General features: G+C 46.9%; 1 protein-coding gene across 1 annotated transcript; it reads left to right on the top strand.

The window, feature by feature from the left end:
* Positions 1-334: 334 nt before the first annotated feature.
* On the top strand, positions 335-15,624 carry RBM5 (RNA binding motif protein 5). Its single transcript, XM_027727707.2, has 24 exons — positions 335-474; positions 592-1,036; positions 1,263-1,418; positions 3,288-3,357; positions 3,868-3,941; positions 6,255-6,338; positions 7,034-7,094; positions 7,251-7,316; positions 7,493-7,653; positions 8,591-8,688; positions 9,178-9,265; positions 9,459-9,536; positions 9,625-9,694; positions 10,207-10,292; positions 10,625-10,703; positions 10,971-11,062; positions 11,606-11,770; positions 12,244-12,390; positions 12,472-12,543; positions 13,282-13,461; positions 13,656-13,730; positions 14,154-14,251; positions 14,329-14,458; positions 14,970-15,624. Exons 1-24 carry the CDS (start codon positions 458-460, stop codon positions 15,093-15,095), a joined length of 2,718 nt encoding a protein of 905 aa, XP_027583508.1. The 5' UTR covers positions 335-457; the 3' UTR covers positions 15,096-15,624.
* The last annotated feature ends 119 nt before the right edge of the window (positions 15,625-15,743 follow it).

The following is a 15,743-nucleotide window of genomic DNA, read 5'->3' as shown; positions in this document are numbered from 1 at the left end:
GGAGCGACAGGACAAGGGGTAACAGCTTTAAAGTGACAGAGGGTAGTGTTAGATTGGACATAAGGAAGAAATGTTTATGATGAGTGTGGTGAAGCACTGGCACACGTTTCCCAGAGCAGCTGCGATCCGTGCCAGTGTCCAAGGCCAGGCTGGACAGGGCTCTGAGTATCCCAGTCCCGCGTGGGGGGGCCGGGCCGGGCCGGGCCGGAGGACTCTTTAAACGGCACCTGCGCGGGCCCGGAACTACATCTCCCGGCGTGCCTCGCGCGCGCCCGCCCTTTGCGCATGCGCTCGCCTGGAAGCTTCCAGTCGTGGCGCGCAGTGGCCGCTGGGTAGAAGACGGGCGGTCCCCTCGGCGCCATTTTGTGGCGAGGCAGCGAGAGGCGTTGTGCGGGTGTGCTCGGTGTGAGGTGCCGGACAGCGCTGTGCAGGCTGCCTGCGGATCCTAGGCGGCGGCATGGGCTCGGACAAGAGGTGAGCGGCGACGGGAGGGCGAGGGGGAGACGGGAGGGGGGCGGGCGGGCAGGCAAGCAGTGGCGGAGTCGCGGCGGGCGCTTCACGCTCTGAGCTCGGCCCGCTGTTGTGCCGCAGGGTGAGCAGGACGGAGCGGAGCGGCCGCTACGGCTCCATCGTGGAGAGGGAGGACCGCGACGAGCGGGAGTCCCGCAGCCGGCGCAGGGATGATTACAAGAGGTCTAGTGAGGAGCGCCGCGGTGACCGCTACGATGACTACCGCGACTACGACAGCCGGGACTACGACAGCCGAGACTATGATAGCCGCGATAGCCGAGACTGCCGCGACTACGACAGCCGGGACTACGACAGCCGAGACAGCCGGGTCTGCCGGGACTACGACAGTCGCGACAGCCGCGATTGCCGCGACTACGATAGCCGCGATTGCCGCGACTACGACAGCAGAGACAGCCGAGACTACGATTGCCGGGACTACGACAGCCGGGATTGCCGAGACTACGACAGTCGCGATAGCCGAGACTACGATAGAGACTACGACAGCCGCGATTACGATAGCCCCGAGGTGAGCGGGGCCGGGGGGAGCCTGGAGTGGGGCCGGCACGGCGGGGTGTGCGGGGCTGGGGGAGCCGGGGCCGGGTGCGACCCGGGGCGATGCCCGAGGCCATGCCCGAGGCCGTGGGGACCAGCCCCGGGCCGGGGCTCGGTGTCCATGTCTGTCCTGGGCCGGTGGCACTGCGGACACACGCTGCGGGCAGTCGCGGGGGCTAATCCTGGGCGCTGGCTTCCAGAGGGAGCGGGAGCGCAGGAACAGCGACAAGTCAGAGGATGGATACCATTCCGATGGCGATTACGGAGAGCACGACTACAGGAACGATATTAACGATGAGAAAGAAAGCAAGACCATCATGTTGCGTGGGCTCCCCATCACGGTTACGGAGAACGATGTGAGTAGCCGGGCAGGGCTGTGCGGGAGCGGCGGCTGCTGCCATTTTGTTGAACGCTGCATCATGGTGGCCCCTCTCCAGCGCTGCCGAGCTGCCATTTTGAGTCCTGAAAGCGTTTGAACTGTCACTGTTAGAGTGACAGAGGTCAGTTCAGCGTTAACGAGTTTCTTTCAAATGAAACAATCCGCGAATAGTTGTTTTTTCATGCATGTTTGAATGCTTTCTGCAAGAGTGGATTTTAAGCTACGTGCGCTGCTTTTCTTTATTGGAGGGAAGAGGCAGGCGTTTGCTTCTTCCCACCGCAGCGAGAGGGGAGGGGGACTGAGACACAGAGGCGGCACTTCCTTCAGTTTTTCTGGTCTTTATTGAGGTCAGAAGTTGTGCCTGGTGGGGTCTCACACAGACACCGAGCTCCTCAGCCAAGCACAGCCCCACACAAAGCTGCTTTGTGCAGGCACAGCTGTGGGAGTCATAAAATGGCTGCTGCTGAGCTGACAGAGCAAGTATATGTGAGCTTGGTACTTGCTTATCTAATTCCTTGAATAGAAAGATGTTAAAGCTTTAGGTTTTTTGATTGTAGTTTTTTTAGGTTGGTTTTTTTTTTCCTTCCTTGCTGGATTATTTTGGTTACCAAGCTGTACACCCACAACTGTTATTTGAGGGTTAGCCCTGTAAAAGCTGAGCTATTCCAGTTTGTTTTCAGGCAGGCAACTCCTCTGCCTCTGAGGTGTTTGTGTGTTGATTGCTAACACAGAGAATGCTTTTTGCACCGTTTCTGGGGCGTTTTGTTTTCCTTTTTTTTTTTTTACTGATTACTTGCTGCCCTCCTAATATTGAATGTCTTAATCACCACTTACTGCTCTAATATTTTCACAAGTGTTTCAGAACACTTTTTGTTTCTGAGGTATTGATATTGTAGCTCTACAGTCGTGCAGTAACTGTAGCATAGTTTATATGAATGTTTAATTGTGGACTCATCTTGGGAGTGTAGGCAATGCATCTCAGAACTGCTAGTTGTTTTCTTAAGTTAACATTACTTCAACACTTCTGGTTGTGTATGCAATTTTCAGCTTTTTCCACATTTTTCATGAGAAAAAGCTACTTGCATTGAAGATACTAATTACAGTCAGCATAAAAATGAGTAGCTTAAGATCAGTTTTGATTCTGCTGAGCAACCTTGTTGTACGTAATGTAGTTTGAATTCTGTGAAAGCTGCTGAAAGACCTTTTATCTTCTGCTGTGGCATTAAAAACTTGGTGTTTCTTTTTCCTCCATGTCTCCCCTAGCAGTTTACGTTGCCTGTGCCCCAGCCTAAGCAGCTTTATTACAGCTGAAGAACTGACGTCTCTGTAGCGTTTTCTTTGAGGACACGTTCTTCACAAATCTGCTTTATCTCCTAAAAAACTGGAGGGGATCTGTTAGAGGATGAGAGCTTCAGCATGATACTTAGCAATACATTCACCATGGAGCCCTGCAGTGTAGGCTGCTTGTATTTCATTACCAGGAGCGAGGGATATTTAGATATGCAGGGAGAGAGGGATGTTCCTTTTAAAAACTCGGGGTCAAGCATAGTGTTAGCCAAATCTAGCACAAATTACCTTGGAACACAACATCATAGGGATTCAGATTCTGGATGATTCTGTGGCCTGAGTGAGGATGACGGTTTAGTGTAGCAAAGGGCTGTGTGGGCTCTCTGGTGCTCGTCAGAACCCTGTTGGGTTCTCCATAAAGGTTTTCTTTGTCTCTGTGACAGTGCTGAGGCTGTTGATGTTTTGTGTACCACTTGTATGTACTGTAGGTTGCTTTTGTGACTTCTAGCTGTCTGCCAAGATGTGAAAAATTTAACTGTTTGATCAAAATCTTATGCAGATTCGCGAGCTTATTGAGTCCTTTGAAGGTCCTCAGCCTGCAGACGTGAGGCTGATGAAGAGAAAGACAGGTGAGAGCTCTTAATCCAGTTTTTGACATCACCTTCCTCTTCCCCAGCCCAAAAGAGTATCCAGAATTGTCCCCAAACTGCAAGCACATGCATTACCAAAAAAAAAAAAAAAAAAAAAAAAAAAAAAAAAAAAAAAAAAGGGTTTGCCATGGCTAAGGAATGTGGCTTTTTGGAAGACTTATAGATAGCTGGTCAACATGTTAAAAGAAGTCTGTCTACAGGGGGTTTTGTTAACAGGTATTGGTAAGTAATAATAGTGTAAACCCATTTAATAATATGTAGTCTGTTGCATGGTTACCTTTAAACGTGGATTCGAATCGAGTGAAATGTAGCCAGTTAAGGCAGCTTGGTTCCTTGCCATGGCAAAATAACGAGCAGATCCCAGCAGTTGACGTCGCATTTGTAAAGCTGCTTTGTCATGAAGTAATGAAGCAGTTGGAGAGAGATTCGCCTGTTTTAAAGGAACTGACTAACACAAGTATCCCGTCTATATCTGAATGCTGTCTCTAGGTGTAAGCCGTGGTTTCGCCTTCGTGGAGTTTTATCACTTTCAAGATGCTACCAGCTGGATGGAAGCCAATCAGGTTGCTTCACTCACCAAGTCTAGATATTCCTGAAAATGGAACAAGTCTGTACAGTTAAAAAAAAAAAAAAAAGGAAAAAAAATAGAGGTGGAAGGAGTGGTTTGTTCCATAACAGTGATTTAAAAGACTAAAAGCTTTGTATATATTAAAATTTGTAACAGTAGGACAAAATATAAGGAGAGAAATATTAGGAGAGAAAATTGACCATTTTGATCACTCTCTGGTAAAATGTGTCATTCTTTTAAATGGCTTGGTTGTGATTTAATTGGCTCGTGAAGATTTGGCTAGTAGCCCTTAGAAAATCCTAGCTCATTTCCACTTGGTGTTTCCTTCTGTGCTGTCAGAAAAAGCACCAGATCTCCGTGTTACGTAGTTATTAACCCTGAAAGACAAGGGGCTGTTCCCCCACTTAAAGAGGGAGAACTGGCACTTCTAGAGGAAAAAGCATGTTTATCCAACTAAATTAGGTAGAGTGAGTTCTCACACCTGTTATTCTCTGTATTTTGGCTTTTTAGTTAGTGTGACTTCATCAGGAGCCAAAACACAGTAAGAGTCCTCTGGTTTGTTTTCCCATGAGGTTTTCCTGTGGTACTGCAGTTTCACTTGCTTTTGCTGCTTTTGAGTATTCATAACCTGTTTTAACAACAGACCTTAAAAATACTCTCAAAATGAGAAAACTATCAAGTCATTGTTTTCTCTTGCACCTGAGTATTTGATGCAAAGGTCCTGGTGCAGCATGATGAATAGTTTTCTGCTCTGTTTATGTTATAATAAAGCAATGGCACTGTAATGGGATTCATGGCAGTTCCAGAAGATGGAACTTTTGTGCCTTGTGCTGGAATAATGTTTCACAAGTCCCACACCATGGGTGATGTTCCAGCCAGAGAGCAGCCTTCGGATTCTGTTTTCCTGACATGCTGCTCAGTAGGTCCGGTGGATGCAGTGAAAAGACTTATATCAAGAAATTAATGCTGAGCACATTTTCAGAAATGAGATTATTTTAATGTATACAAAGCTGTACTGATCCGTAACTTATTGAAATATATTCAAATTCACTCCGGTAACCAGCCACCGCAGTAGTAGGGAAAACGTAGCCTGTCCCCAGCAGCCGGGTTGCTGACTTACATGACAGAATGATGTATTGCAACTATGCCAGCAGCCTTGTTTCTATGTGTGCACATCCAGTGAGTGCTGGGCCCTCCAACCCTCCCTCCTGCCGGTAGGAGCAATGGCTTTGCCCTATTTAGTTGTGCAGAATGTGAGAGCCTTATTCATGCTACGTGCTAGATCTGTCAGACCCTGTTGTCAGAAAAGCCACTGATCCTGACACTCTGTGGTACCTCTGCAGTAAATCAACCTGCAAAAAAAATGGTTTTTCTGTTGCAATGTCTGGGGTTTGGCCTCTTAACACGCACTTCCTCAGACATGCTTCCACCTGTTTGACCAAAATATGTTGATGGCCATATTTTGAAAGGGCATTCTGCATACCCATGCTTGGCAAAGCGTGAGGCTGAGAGTCAAGGCTTCTTAAATAGCTGTAAATTCCTAACTCCTCTGAAGTCAGAGTGAGAGGACATGCTGAAAGCGTTATGAACTTTTCCTACCCCTGGAGAAGCTTCGCATGCAGTCTAGTTACTCATTTTGGAGAACTCCTGCCTGAATGAAGAACACAAACCTCTCGTGCAGGCTTCCAATTGAACCGAGGCATTAGTCAAATGAAACCACTTGAGTTATGTTTCAGTTGATGCCACTTGTAATCCAGCCTTCAAGAAGTCTAAGCAGGGTCCCTTTGGGAGGAATTACTGTATTTTCAAAGGGACACTTCTGAAGTGTGCTTGGAAAAGTAATCCAAATATGGTGGTTAAAAGGTCTGGGGTATTTGGAGTAGGGGATGAAGTGAAGCAGTTACCTAAGGACATGTTTAAAAAGTCGCTCAGTGCTATACCAGCAGTGAATAGAAATGTGGGGGCAAAGAGACTCCTAAAAATGTGTTAATGCTGAACGTAACAGATTAGGACTTTGTCTCCTTCGAGACACTTCCTGGTTCCATGTCAGCGTTTAGTGTTTGGCAGCTTTTTCAACACTCCCTGATTCCGTTTATCTTTGCTCCACATCCCATTTTCTTACTGCCCTCGTCCTCCTCTCTGCAGGATTGGATGGGCAGGGTGTAGGTGGCCGTGGTTGTCCTCCACATCCTCCCCATATGTTGTCCATTTAATTCAGGAGCACTGATTCCTCCGAAGGGTGCTCTGCCATGGGAAAATGAACATTTGTGTCTCGATACAGGAATAATTGAAACCACTTCTTTTGCAGAAAAAGCTGGTGATTCAAGGGAAGCAGATCGCAATGCACTACAGCAACCCCAGACCTAAATTTGAGGACTGGCTTTGCAACAAGGTACAACGTGTGTTTTTGTTGGAGGAAGTCTGTCCTGACTCGGTGCTCTCCACTAGCTCAGTGGTTTGAACAAAGTGACACGTGATTCAGATGCCCTCCTACTGTCCATAGGATGTGGTAGGCATAGCGAGATGAGGGAATGAAAAAGATTCGTAGCTGTGATGGCCATGGAGACAGTGTTGCCCCCAGAGACACACAGATGGGCATGAGCTGTCCTTGATACTGAGTATGAAGTCATTAGATGATGACTAATCTAGTGTCAAAAAGCTGCTGTTCTGCTACAACTTGCTGTGCACTGCTCGTTTAACCTCTCAAAGGTGAGATGATTTAGTAAGATGAAGACCAGGCTGTTCTGTCAGCCTTTAACTACACCTTTTGCCCATAAAGTAAACTTACTCCCCAGCCTGCGTTCCATTGTGCGTTTGAAAGTAGTCACTGTGCCTGGGATTGTAAGTTAAAGACCACATGGTTAAAATAACTAACTGATTTGGGATGACTAGGGAAAAAGTAGCTGGGATGTTCTGAAAAGCAGCTGTGGTACAGATAAGGGTGGCTTTTGATGTTCTGGATTAATGTGGTGGGTTTAGCTTTGTTGTGTTATTTTGTGTGAATGTCTGAGTTTTGTTATTTTACAGCAACTGCAGCATTATTACAAATTATCCAAGTTCTTACTGGTCTTCTCTTGTTCATCATAGTGCTGCCTCTACAACTTCAGAAGGAGACTAAAATGCTTCCGCTGTGGAGCGGACAAATTTGGTATGTTACCTCGATCTCTTTATTGTGTTCGATTTTGTGGGAAATCCTGACCTGTGTAGGAAGCAAAGTTTATTGTAGGTCCTAGACTGGCTTGTGAAATTCGAGCTTGACTGAATGAGCCATGTCCTGACTAAAATATTTTCTCTTCTTACAAAGATTCAGAACAGGAGGTACCACCTGGAGCAGCAGAAGCCGTTCAGTCTGTGGATTATTATTGTGATAGTAAGTTATCTTTGACTTATTGTAGAATATGAAATGTATACATGTGAATATAAAATGTATTGTAGAACGTGAAATGTACTAAAAGTCCTTCCCATACCTCAGCCTGCCCGCTGAAGGACGTGAAATACTCTGCTGAGCCTTAATGTGTGCACTGATGTTGTACCTCTTCTCCCCAGCCATCATTCTCCGAAACATTGCTCCTCACACGGTAGTGGAATCCATCATGACTGCCTTGTCTCCGTACGCATCCCTGGCCGTCAACAATATTCGTCTTATCAAAGACAAGCAGACCCAGCAGAACAGAGGCTTTGCGTTTGTGCAGCTGTCGTCTGCCATGGTGAGGGCCTTACTCATGTGCTCAAGAGAAACAGCAGGTTAACCTGCTTTTCTAGCTGCAGCATTTAGAGGTCTTGAGCTGTCTGAAGGACTGCCCCAGATCTCTGAGGGTTAATGGACATTCAGTGTGTCAGAGCTGTTCATCAGTAGCTGCAGTTTGAACGAAGATGGTCTGGGATTTTTTGTTCACAAAAATTAAGATCTGGGGCATATCATGTGGGAGAAGGTGCATGGAATTAGGCTTCTTCCACCTTGAGAAAGGAGGAGGAGGCAGATGTTGCTCTTCTCTGCAGCATCCAGTGGGAGGTTGTGGGGACAGCAGACATATATTGTTGAGTATACATAGATAGGACAATGGGGAACAGTCATAAATTGAAACATGGGAAATTGCAGTGAGGTACAAGGAAAACCTCTTAAGTTTCAGGGAGGTTAGGTACTGGCATGGGGTCCCTGAAGAGTGCTGGAGTCTGTGTTCCTAGAGGTACATGTGGCACTGAGGGATGTGGTTTAGTGGTGGACTTGGCAGTGCTGGATTAACAGTTGGACTCGATGATCTTCAAGGTCCTTTCCAACCTAAATAATGAGTCTATATACCAAACTTGATCAGCAGTATGGTCTGTTTGGATCTTCTTCAGTCAAAGTGGAGCAGGTTGTTGGACTTAAATGGGTGCCTGATCTCAATCTTGCTGGCCTCCCGTTTGGAGTAATTTGGGGCTTTATAAAGCTAAGATTTTGGAATGTTTTTCATACTGAACAACCCATGGAAAAGCTCAGTATATGATCGGTTGCACTGTGCATGTGTATAGCATGAAGAGATGGAGGTGTTCTTATGACTTTAGCTCTTTTCAGCAGCTGCATATGAAAAGGTGGAGCTTTGGGAACTTCTGAATCCCCCTCAGTAACCTGCCTTTCATAATAATGAGTATTTCTCATTGTAGGATGCTTCTCAACTGCTGCAGATTTTACAAAGTCTTCAGCCACCGTTAAAAATTGACGGCAAAACAATTGGTGTTGACTTTGCAAAGAGTGCCAGAAAGTGAGTTGCAATAGCAGTCGATTATGGTTTTTGGTTTTTTATTCACACTTCCCCCCCCCCCATTTATATTGGAGGTTTATTGTTGTCACCCAGGCTTTTATTAAGATTATTCTAAATTATTTTAACTCCAGAGTTTTGTTTCTCTTATGTATCTTGTGTTGCATGCATCCTGCTTTTCACTGTGTACGAGGAGAGTGAAAGCAGTATTTCCCACCTCCCCTTTTTCCAGTCCTCTGAAGATAACAGCATAACTGCTTGTGTGCAAAGCACACTTGTTTCCTTGGAGACCCACTGACTTATTACTGACTGTACAACAATGAACCTGAAGTTCCTTTGCTTGCCAAGCAGTGCTTTGGCTCATTCATTACATTCAAAATGTTTTATAACTGCCAAGAAATCCACGTGTAGGGGCAGACGACCTCCTTGCAAAGGGAGGCACTTCAGAACGAAAACAACTTTTACTGAGATGGCTGATTTTTGTGATTGCAGAGACCTGCTTCTCCCAGACGGTAACAGAGTCAGCGCCTTCTCTGTGGCAAGTACAGCCATCGCTGCAGCTCAGTGGTCGTCCACTCAGGTATGACTTGGGGGCTGTTGCTCATAGACCACATAATTTCCCTGCTGGCCACTTGCCTGATTGAATTGACCAGTGGCAGATCTGGCTATGACACATCTGCTCTGACAGTCAGTTTGGAGCCTAAGCAGTGTTGAAATTCTTAAATGCAGTAACTTACCTGTTCCTGACAAAAATCACCTTGCTTGAATTTCAGCCACAGACTGGAGAGGGCAGCACCCTTGACTACAGCTACCTCCAGTCAGGACAGGATGGCTACTCACAGTATGCTCAGGTTAGTAGTGGAGGTTGTGCTGTAACCAGTAGGTTGTTGTAAGTTGAGTATCCACTCACCTTGTGTTGTCATTCATTTCCCTTTTTAGTATTCCCAGGATTATCAGCAGTACTACCAAAATCAAGGAGTGTTGGACACAGACACAGCTACCATATCAGGTAGTGCTGATATGTAATTGTAATGCTAATTTTGAAATAGTGATAGTATTTTGCCTCAGCCTTTATGTTATTTTGCTGTGTAAAAGGAGACTTGGCTTATTTTGCTTTCGATTTTGCGTCTGAGGTTGTGTTGATAGAGAACTGTAACAGATATGTTGAAATGCAACTGCTTGTGCAAGATGAGAGAGAAACCTCTGTTTCAAACTGTTGGCAAAGGCCTTGAACTCATGAGAACAATGTGAGCAGCTCTAGCAAGTGTTCAGCACTAGCGTTGTCAGAGGCCAGGAATTGCTGACTTTGGGAACAGAATATTTCCTCCCGAAAAGGAAACTATTCCTTGTCTGTGTAGAAAATACTCACTGTGTACTGTCTCCTTTTGAATGCTTATTGCCTTGTTTGGCTGCTCAAACTGGAATTAGGAGCTGAAACTATAAACAAAGTAATTTTAGCCCTAGGATGCAGTCTTGTTTTACAAATTAGCGGGCTTACGCATTACTGCTCTCTGTTGGCAGGAGCTCCGGTCACTACCACCACAGCTGCAGTTGTGTCCCAGAGTCCTCAGCTGTATAATCAGCAGACAAACTCACCTGACTCTCCGGTAATTACAGCACTGATGAGTCCTTGCTGTCAAAGCCAGGGTTATGTGGGATATAGGCTCAGCTGTAGCCTTTGCTTTTTTTAAAGTGGGTGGTACAGAAAGTGGCTGAGTGTCCATGGGTTAGTCACAGTGCTTGTGTTTGCAAGTCACCTGCCATTTGTTTTCTGTGATCGTTTTGCTCTTTGCTGAAGGTGAGTGCCAGGTGTCCTGGTGAGGAGTTGGCTGTTGCAGCGTGGGGTGGGCTACTCATGCCTTGGCTCGCTGTCCTTGTTTTCTTGCGCCTTGGTGACAGATTTTCTAATGGAGGTTGCCGGCTTGGGGTTTTTTTTCAGACACAATCAGCACCACCTACCACTAGTGCGCAGGCACAGGCGGCTCCCCCGACTGGCGTCGTGCCTGGAACCAAGTACGGTAAGTGCTCGGGAGCTGCTCGTGGGGACAGGTTTCTGTCACTGTGTAGCAAGAGAGGGACTCGGCTCTGGCCGAGTGCTCTGTCACCGTGTGTCGTGGTGAAGCTGCCCCTGGAACGCGTTCGCTGCACGGTTGTTTAAGAGCCCTTTACAGACGTGTCTGCCGTCGTGGCTGCTAAATAATCTCCGAATTTTACCTGAAATGTAGAAAGATACCTGTCTGAATTCGTCTGGAACGACCATGTCCCACACTTTAATTTTTTTACAGCTGTCCCTGACACTTCCACCTACCAATATGATGAATCTTCAGGATATTATTATGATCCTATAACAGGGCTCTACTATGATCCTAATTCCCAGGTAAACACAAGTTCTTCCCACATGTCTTAACTGTTAAGGTCCATTAGTTTCCTATCTCTCATCATATGAGTGACATTTGAAGTGCACAACATACCAAATGTTGCAGATAACTCTCGGCAGTGTGTGTAGAGCTGGGACTTGACTTCCCCCTGGTATAGCCCTTCATTTTTCTTTCCTTTCCTTAATTTTCCTCCAAATTTGGCCCATATAGGATTAGCACTTGTCACAGCCACTGTAACTGAGCTATGTCGTTGCGGAGTGCCCAGCAAAGTGCACCCAGCTCTGGGCTCTGGTGGGTCGTCTCTTGGGAGAAGCAAAAGGTTCTCCGTAGTGCTGTTGGGCAGCACCGCCTGTGTTTGGGGACAGAGGCTTCAGCCACTTCCTGTCTTTTGACTCCTCTGTGGAGTCTGCAGAACTTGTTTGGACTCTACAAAACGCCTTCCTGTGTGATGCAGTAGTCTGAATCAGCTTGCTTGGGTTCTCCCGTGGACACCGAGCTCATGTGAGTTGTTTTAACTGTCTACCTCTCCTTCCCTCTGGCAGTATTACTACAATGCCTTAACCCAGCAGTACCTGTACTGGGATGGCGAGAAGGAGACGTACATGCCTGCTGCAGAAGGTGTCACGTACCAACAGACAGCTACCACAACCACTACCAAAGAAGTGAAGGAGAAGAAAGAGAAGCCTAAAAGTAAAACAGCTCAACAGGTAAACGACAGAATGGGATCACAACGGGGATGAAGTGTTCTGTGGAATGTGATAATAGTTCTCCTTTTTCATGGCAAAGGAAATCCTAGGTTATTAAATGGGGGTGCATGCCTGCAATTTGTAGGCATTGTAGGGGGCTGAGGAGAGGTGGAGTTGGCAAGGCTTCAGTGCAGAAATAAGCTCTGCATAGGAGGAGTGCTTATGGAATCCTGCCAGGACCAGTGGGAGTATAACTGAGCCGTCACTTAGAGGATTAGCTTGATAAGAAGGGTTTGTACAGTAAAAGCAGCAAGCTGCGGTATCTTTGAACACTGTATACAGGGAAACAGCTGCACTACATCCAGTGTGCCGGGATTTAAAAATAAAAGGTAGTGGGTTGACTTCTTCTGAAACTGCATGTGAGATTGAATGTGTGTCATGAGAGATTGATAGCTGTGAGGGAAGTTGTGTGAGCAAACCACTCGGCATTTCAGATTGCTAAAGACATGGAGCGCTGGGCAAAGAGTTTGAACAAGCAGAAAGAGAACTTCAAGAACAGCTTCCAGCCACTGAGCACCAGGGAGGAGGAGCGGAAGGAGTCAGCAGCTGCAGATGCAGGCTTTGCACTCTTTGAGAAAAAGGTGAAGGTGCTGGCAGTGGTGTGTGGCAGTGGGGTGGTGTGGCAGAGAGCTCAGTTCTCATGATGGTCTTGTCTCATCCAGGGAGCTCTGTCTGAGCGACAGCAGATCTTGCCAGAGGTGTTGAAAAACGGGGATGATGAAAATCCGCTGAAGGTGAGTGTGATACCTGGCAGAGGTGTTACCAAAGGTTACTGGTAAAGCACTGGAGAGGAGCTCTAGCAGATACTTGCTTTCCAGCCTGCATGTCCATGATATCACCTGTAAAAAGTGGTGGTTGCAGTGATGACGGTGCAAGTGCAATAGGGTGAGTGACTGAGATACGCTGAGAAAGGCTGTGATTCCTTCTAGCCTCAAGAACTCAGCTGAGGTTTTGAGGTTTCTAAATATGGTGTACTTAAAAGTATTGTTTGGCTAATGGAAAATAAGTCTAACAGCCATGTAGCATGTGGTTCTTTTGAGCTGCAGTACTATAAAAATGTGGGCCATTACTGAATAGAACACGGACCCTTGCAACAGAGGTGGCAGGGAAGTCTGAAATACTGAACACTATCTTTGCTTCAGTCTTCACTGCCACGGCCAGCCCTTTGGAATCTGCCCCAGGAGAACACAAGAACTATCACTGTGAGGGTGACTGAGCACTGGAACAGGTTTTGTGGAGTCTCCTTCCCTGGAGATACTTAAAGATTGTCAGAACACACTCCTGAGCAGTATGTGCTGGGGGACCCCTGCTTGAGCAGGGAGGTTGTTCTAGATGGCCTCCAGTGGTCTCTTCCAAACTTACACGTTCTGTGATTTCATCCTTAGCTATGGGAGAGCAGTGCTCCTCCTGTGATAAACACACATCTGCTGCCAGCTGTTGGCACTGCCCTTAATGCTGTCCTTCCTTTCCAGCGTGGCCTCGTGGCTGCCTACAGCGGTGACAGCGATAACGATGAGGACTTACTGGAAAGAATGGAGAATGAGGAAGAGAAGCTGACTGACTGGAAGAAGATGGCTTGTCTGTTGTGTAGAAGGCAGTTCCCAAACAAAGATGCTCTGATTAGGCATCAGCAGCTATCTGACTTGCACAAGGTATTTACACTATGTGGTCAGGAAGGTACTTGGTTGCCATAATTCAGTGTGTAAACCGAAGCCATGATGCATATTGCTGTTTGGAAAACTATTAAAAATAGGTGCAAGTGGATTGTTGCTCTCCCAGAATTCAGCTACTTTAAAAAAACTGTTGTGCACTTCATGTTGTTAAAGTGAATCTCTTCTTGTTTCAGCAAAACATGGATATCTATAGAAGATCAAAGCTTTCTGAGCAAGAACTTGAAGCCTTGGAGCTGCGTGAGAGAGAGGTCAGTGTTGAGATGAGCAGATGAGTAGCTAATGGAAAACCTGCATAGGTGATCTGTTGAGCTCTCCTTATCCTGACACACGTCACTCGAAATAATCCTCGTAAGCCAACCCCTTCTCTGGTCAAGGTTCAGAGCTGCCCTGTTACATGGAAAAAAATGTCCCATAAACCACAGCTACTGCTTAGCAGGGAAGGGTCATTCCACCTCCAGCTCAGGGCTGCCAGACTGGGACCAAAAACTTTCGAGCCTCTTCGTACCTCAGTGTCCAGGGACTTGGGTCTGGGGTCCTGCTGCCTGTGGTTTTAATTTTAGTGGGCTACAATATATAGCTTTCTGCAGCAGCAGGCATTTAGCTGACTCCCATAGCCCAAAGATGAACAGAAGTGTCTTGGAATCCATGGTAACTGTGTTTGCTTTATGCAGATGAAATACAGAGACAGAGCGGCTGAGAGGCGGGAGAAGTACGGCATCCCAGAGCCCCCGGAGCCCAAGCGCAAGAAGGTCTATGACGCTGGCACAGTGTATGTATCCAAAGCTGCTCACCCATGGCTTCAGTGCACGGTGAGCAGTTGGGTTTACTCATCTCTTCTTCCTGCAGGAATTACGAGCAGCCCACCAAAGATGGCCTCGACAACAGTAATATTGGCAACAAGATGCTGCAGGCCATGGGCTGGAGGGAAGGTTCAGGCTTGGGAAGGAAATGTCAGGGCATCACAGCACCCATTGAGGTAAGAGGGATGTCTCCTTGAGGAGGTTTGGTGCTTTTCTTTCTTTTTAACCAGAAGCAGTTGCTGCTCAAGATCTCTGGAGGAATAAGCTCTGCCATTCACAGTAAAGCTGCCGCTGTTCACGTTGGCTCTTGCGCCCGTTTGTCCCATCAGGTGCTAAAGCAGAGGCAGGGCTGTGCTTCCTTCCTTCGGCACTTCACTCCTGAGGGTCTGTGACAGTGGTACCCCAGAATGGGCTTCGTCCTGTTGCCTTTCCTGGCCTTGCATACGCTGTTAGGAACTGTTCTGTGCAGTTTCATTCCTGCTCCTGTTGGGGTGGGGTCAGAGTAGCGTGAAGGCAGTGAACATGAGGTGGTGTGTGTACTCTGGTCTCCTGTGTCTGTGTTTATGGCTGTGGGGATCCACATGGGAACTTGGGAAGGTTGGCTGAACTGATGAGTTTTTTGGCAGTGCCCTCATGGTGGTGTGGCCACTCACTGCAGAGCTGAAACATGTCTCTCTTCCCCTGCAGGCCCAAGTACGAATGAGAGGAGCTGGCTTGGGAGCCAAGGGCAGTTCCTACGGCGTCTCCACTGCGGATTCATACAAAGATGCTGTGCGGAAAGCCATGTTCGCCCGCTTCACAGAGATGGAGTAACGCCTCTGGCCTGCGAAGCACTTCCTTGTTAGCAGGAACTGACTGTTAATCTCTGTAGCCTTGGTGACCTGGCTATATTCTGGTTTTGGTTTAGAGCTGACCATTTCATTCCCTTGGACGTTGTTCCCTGCTCGGCATGTAACACTTCCATGAGCAGATTGTTTGAACTGACCCAACTTCATGCTGGAGAGCTCCTCGTTAGACCAAGGGGGACACTGATCTTTGTACGTGTATATAGTGTAATGTATTCTGTGTTTTAGTGTGCTGTCCAGCTGCTGCTCCTGCCCTCTGGAGCAGCAGCAGGACCTGTTAGCTGTGGTTTCAAACAGTCTCTGCTTTCCTTTTGTTGTATTGTCTGTCTTTGTTTTTTTTGGAAAATTTTCCTGTACATTTTGTATGATACATCTTTGTATAGACTTTTTGAAGACTTTGATTCTAGTTGCCAGTTTGGCTCATTTCCAAAAGAAATACATCCAGAAATTATCCTATTTCTGTTTGTTGGTGGGTGAATGAAGAATTAAGTTGCCAATGCTGCTTGTCCTTTCTGTCATTCTACTTCTTCCTTGACAAGACTTCATCCTGGAGTCTGCTCCACATGGCACTCAGCTCGCCTCCCTCCTTTTATCCCTGCACTGTGCCTTGTTTACC

The sequence above is a fragment of the Pipra filicauda genome, unplaced genomic scaffold (assembly GCF_003945595.2).
Source record: "Pipra filicauda isolate LSUMZ 115617 unplaced genomic scaffold, ASM394559v2 scaffold103_size3290846_pilon, whole genome shotgun sequence".
NCBI lineage: Eukaryota > Metazoa > Chordata > Aves > Passeriformes > Pipridae > Pipra > Pipra filicauda.
Note: the sequence above shows the minus strand (reverse complement) of the source record. Positions and strands in the feature narration are given on the sequence as shown.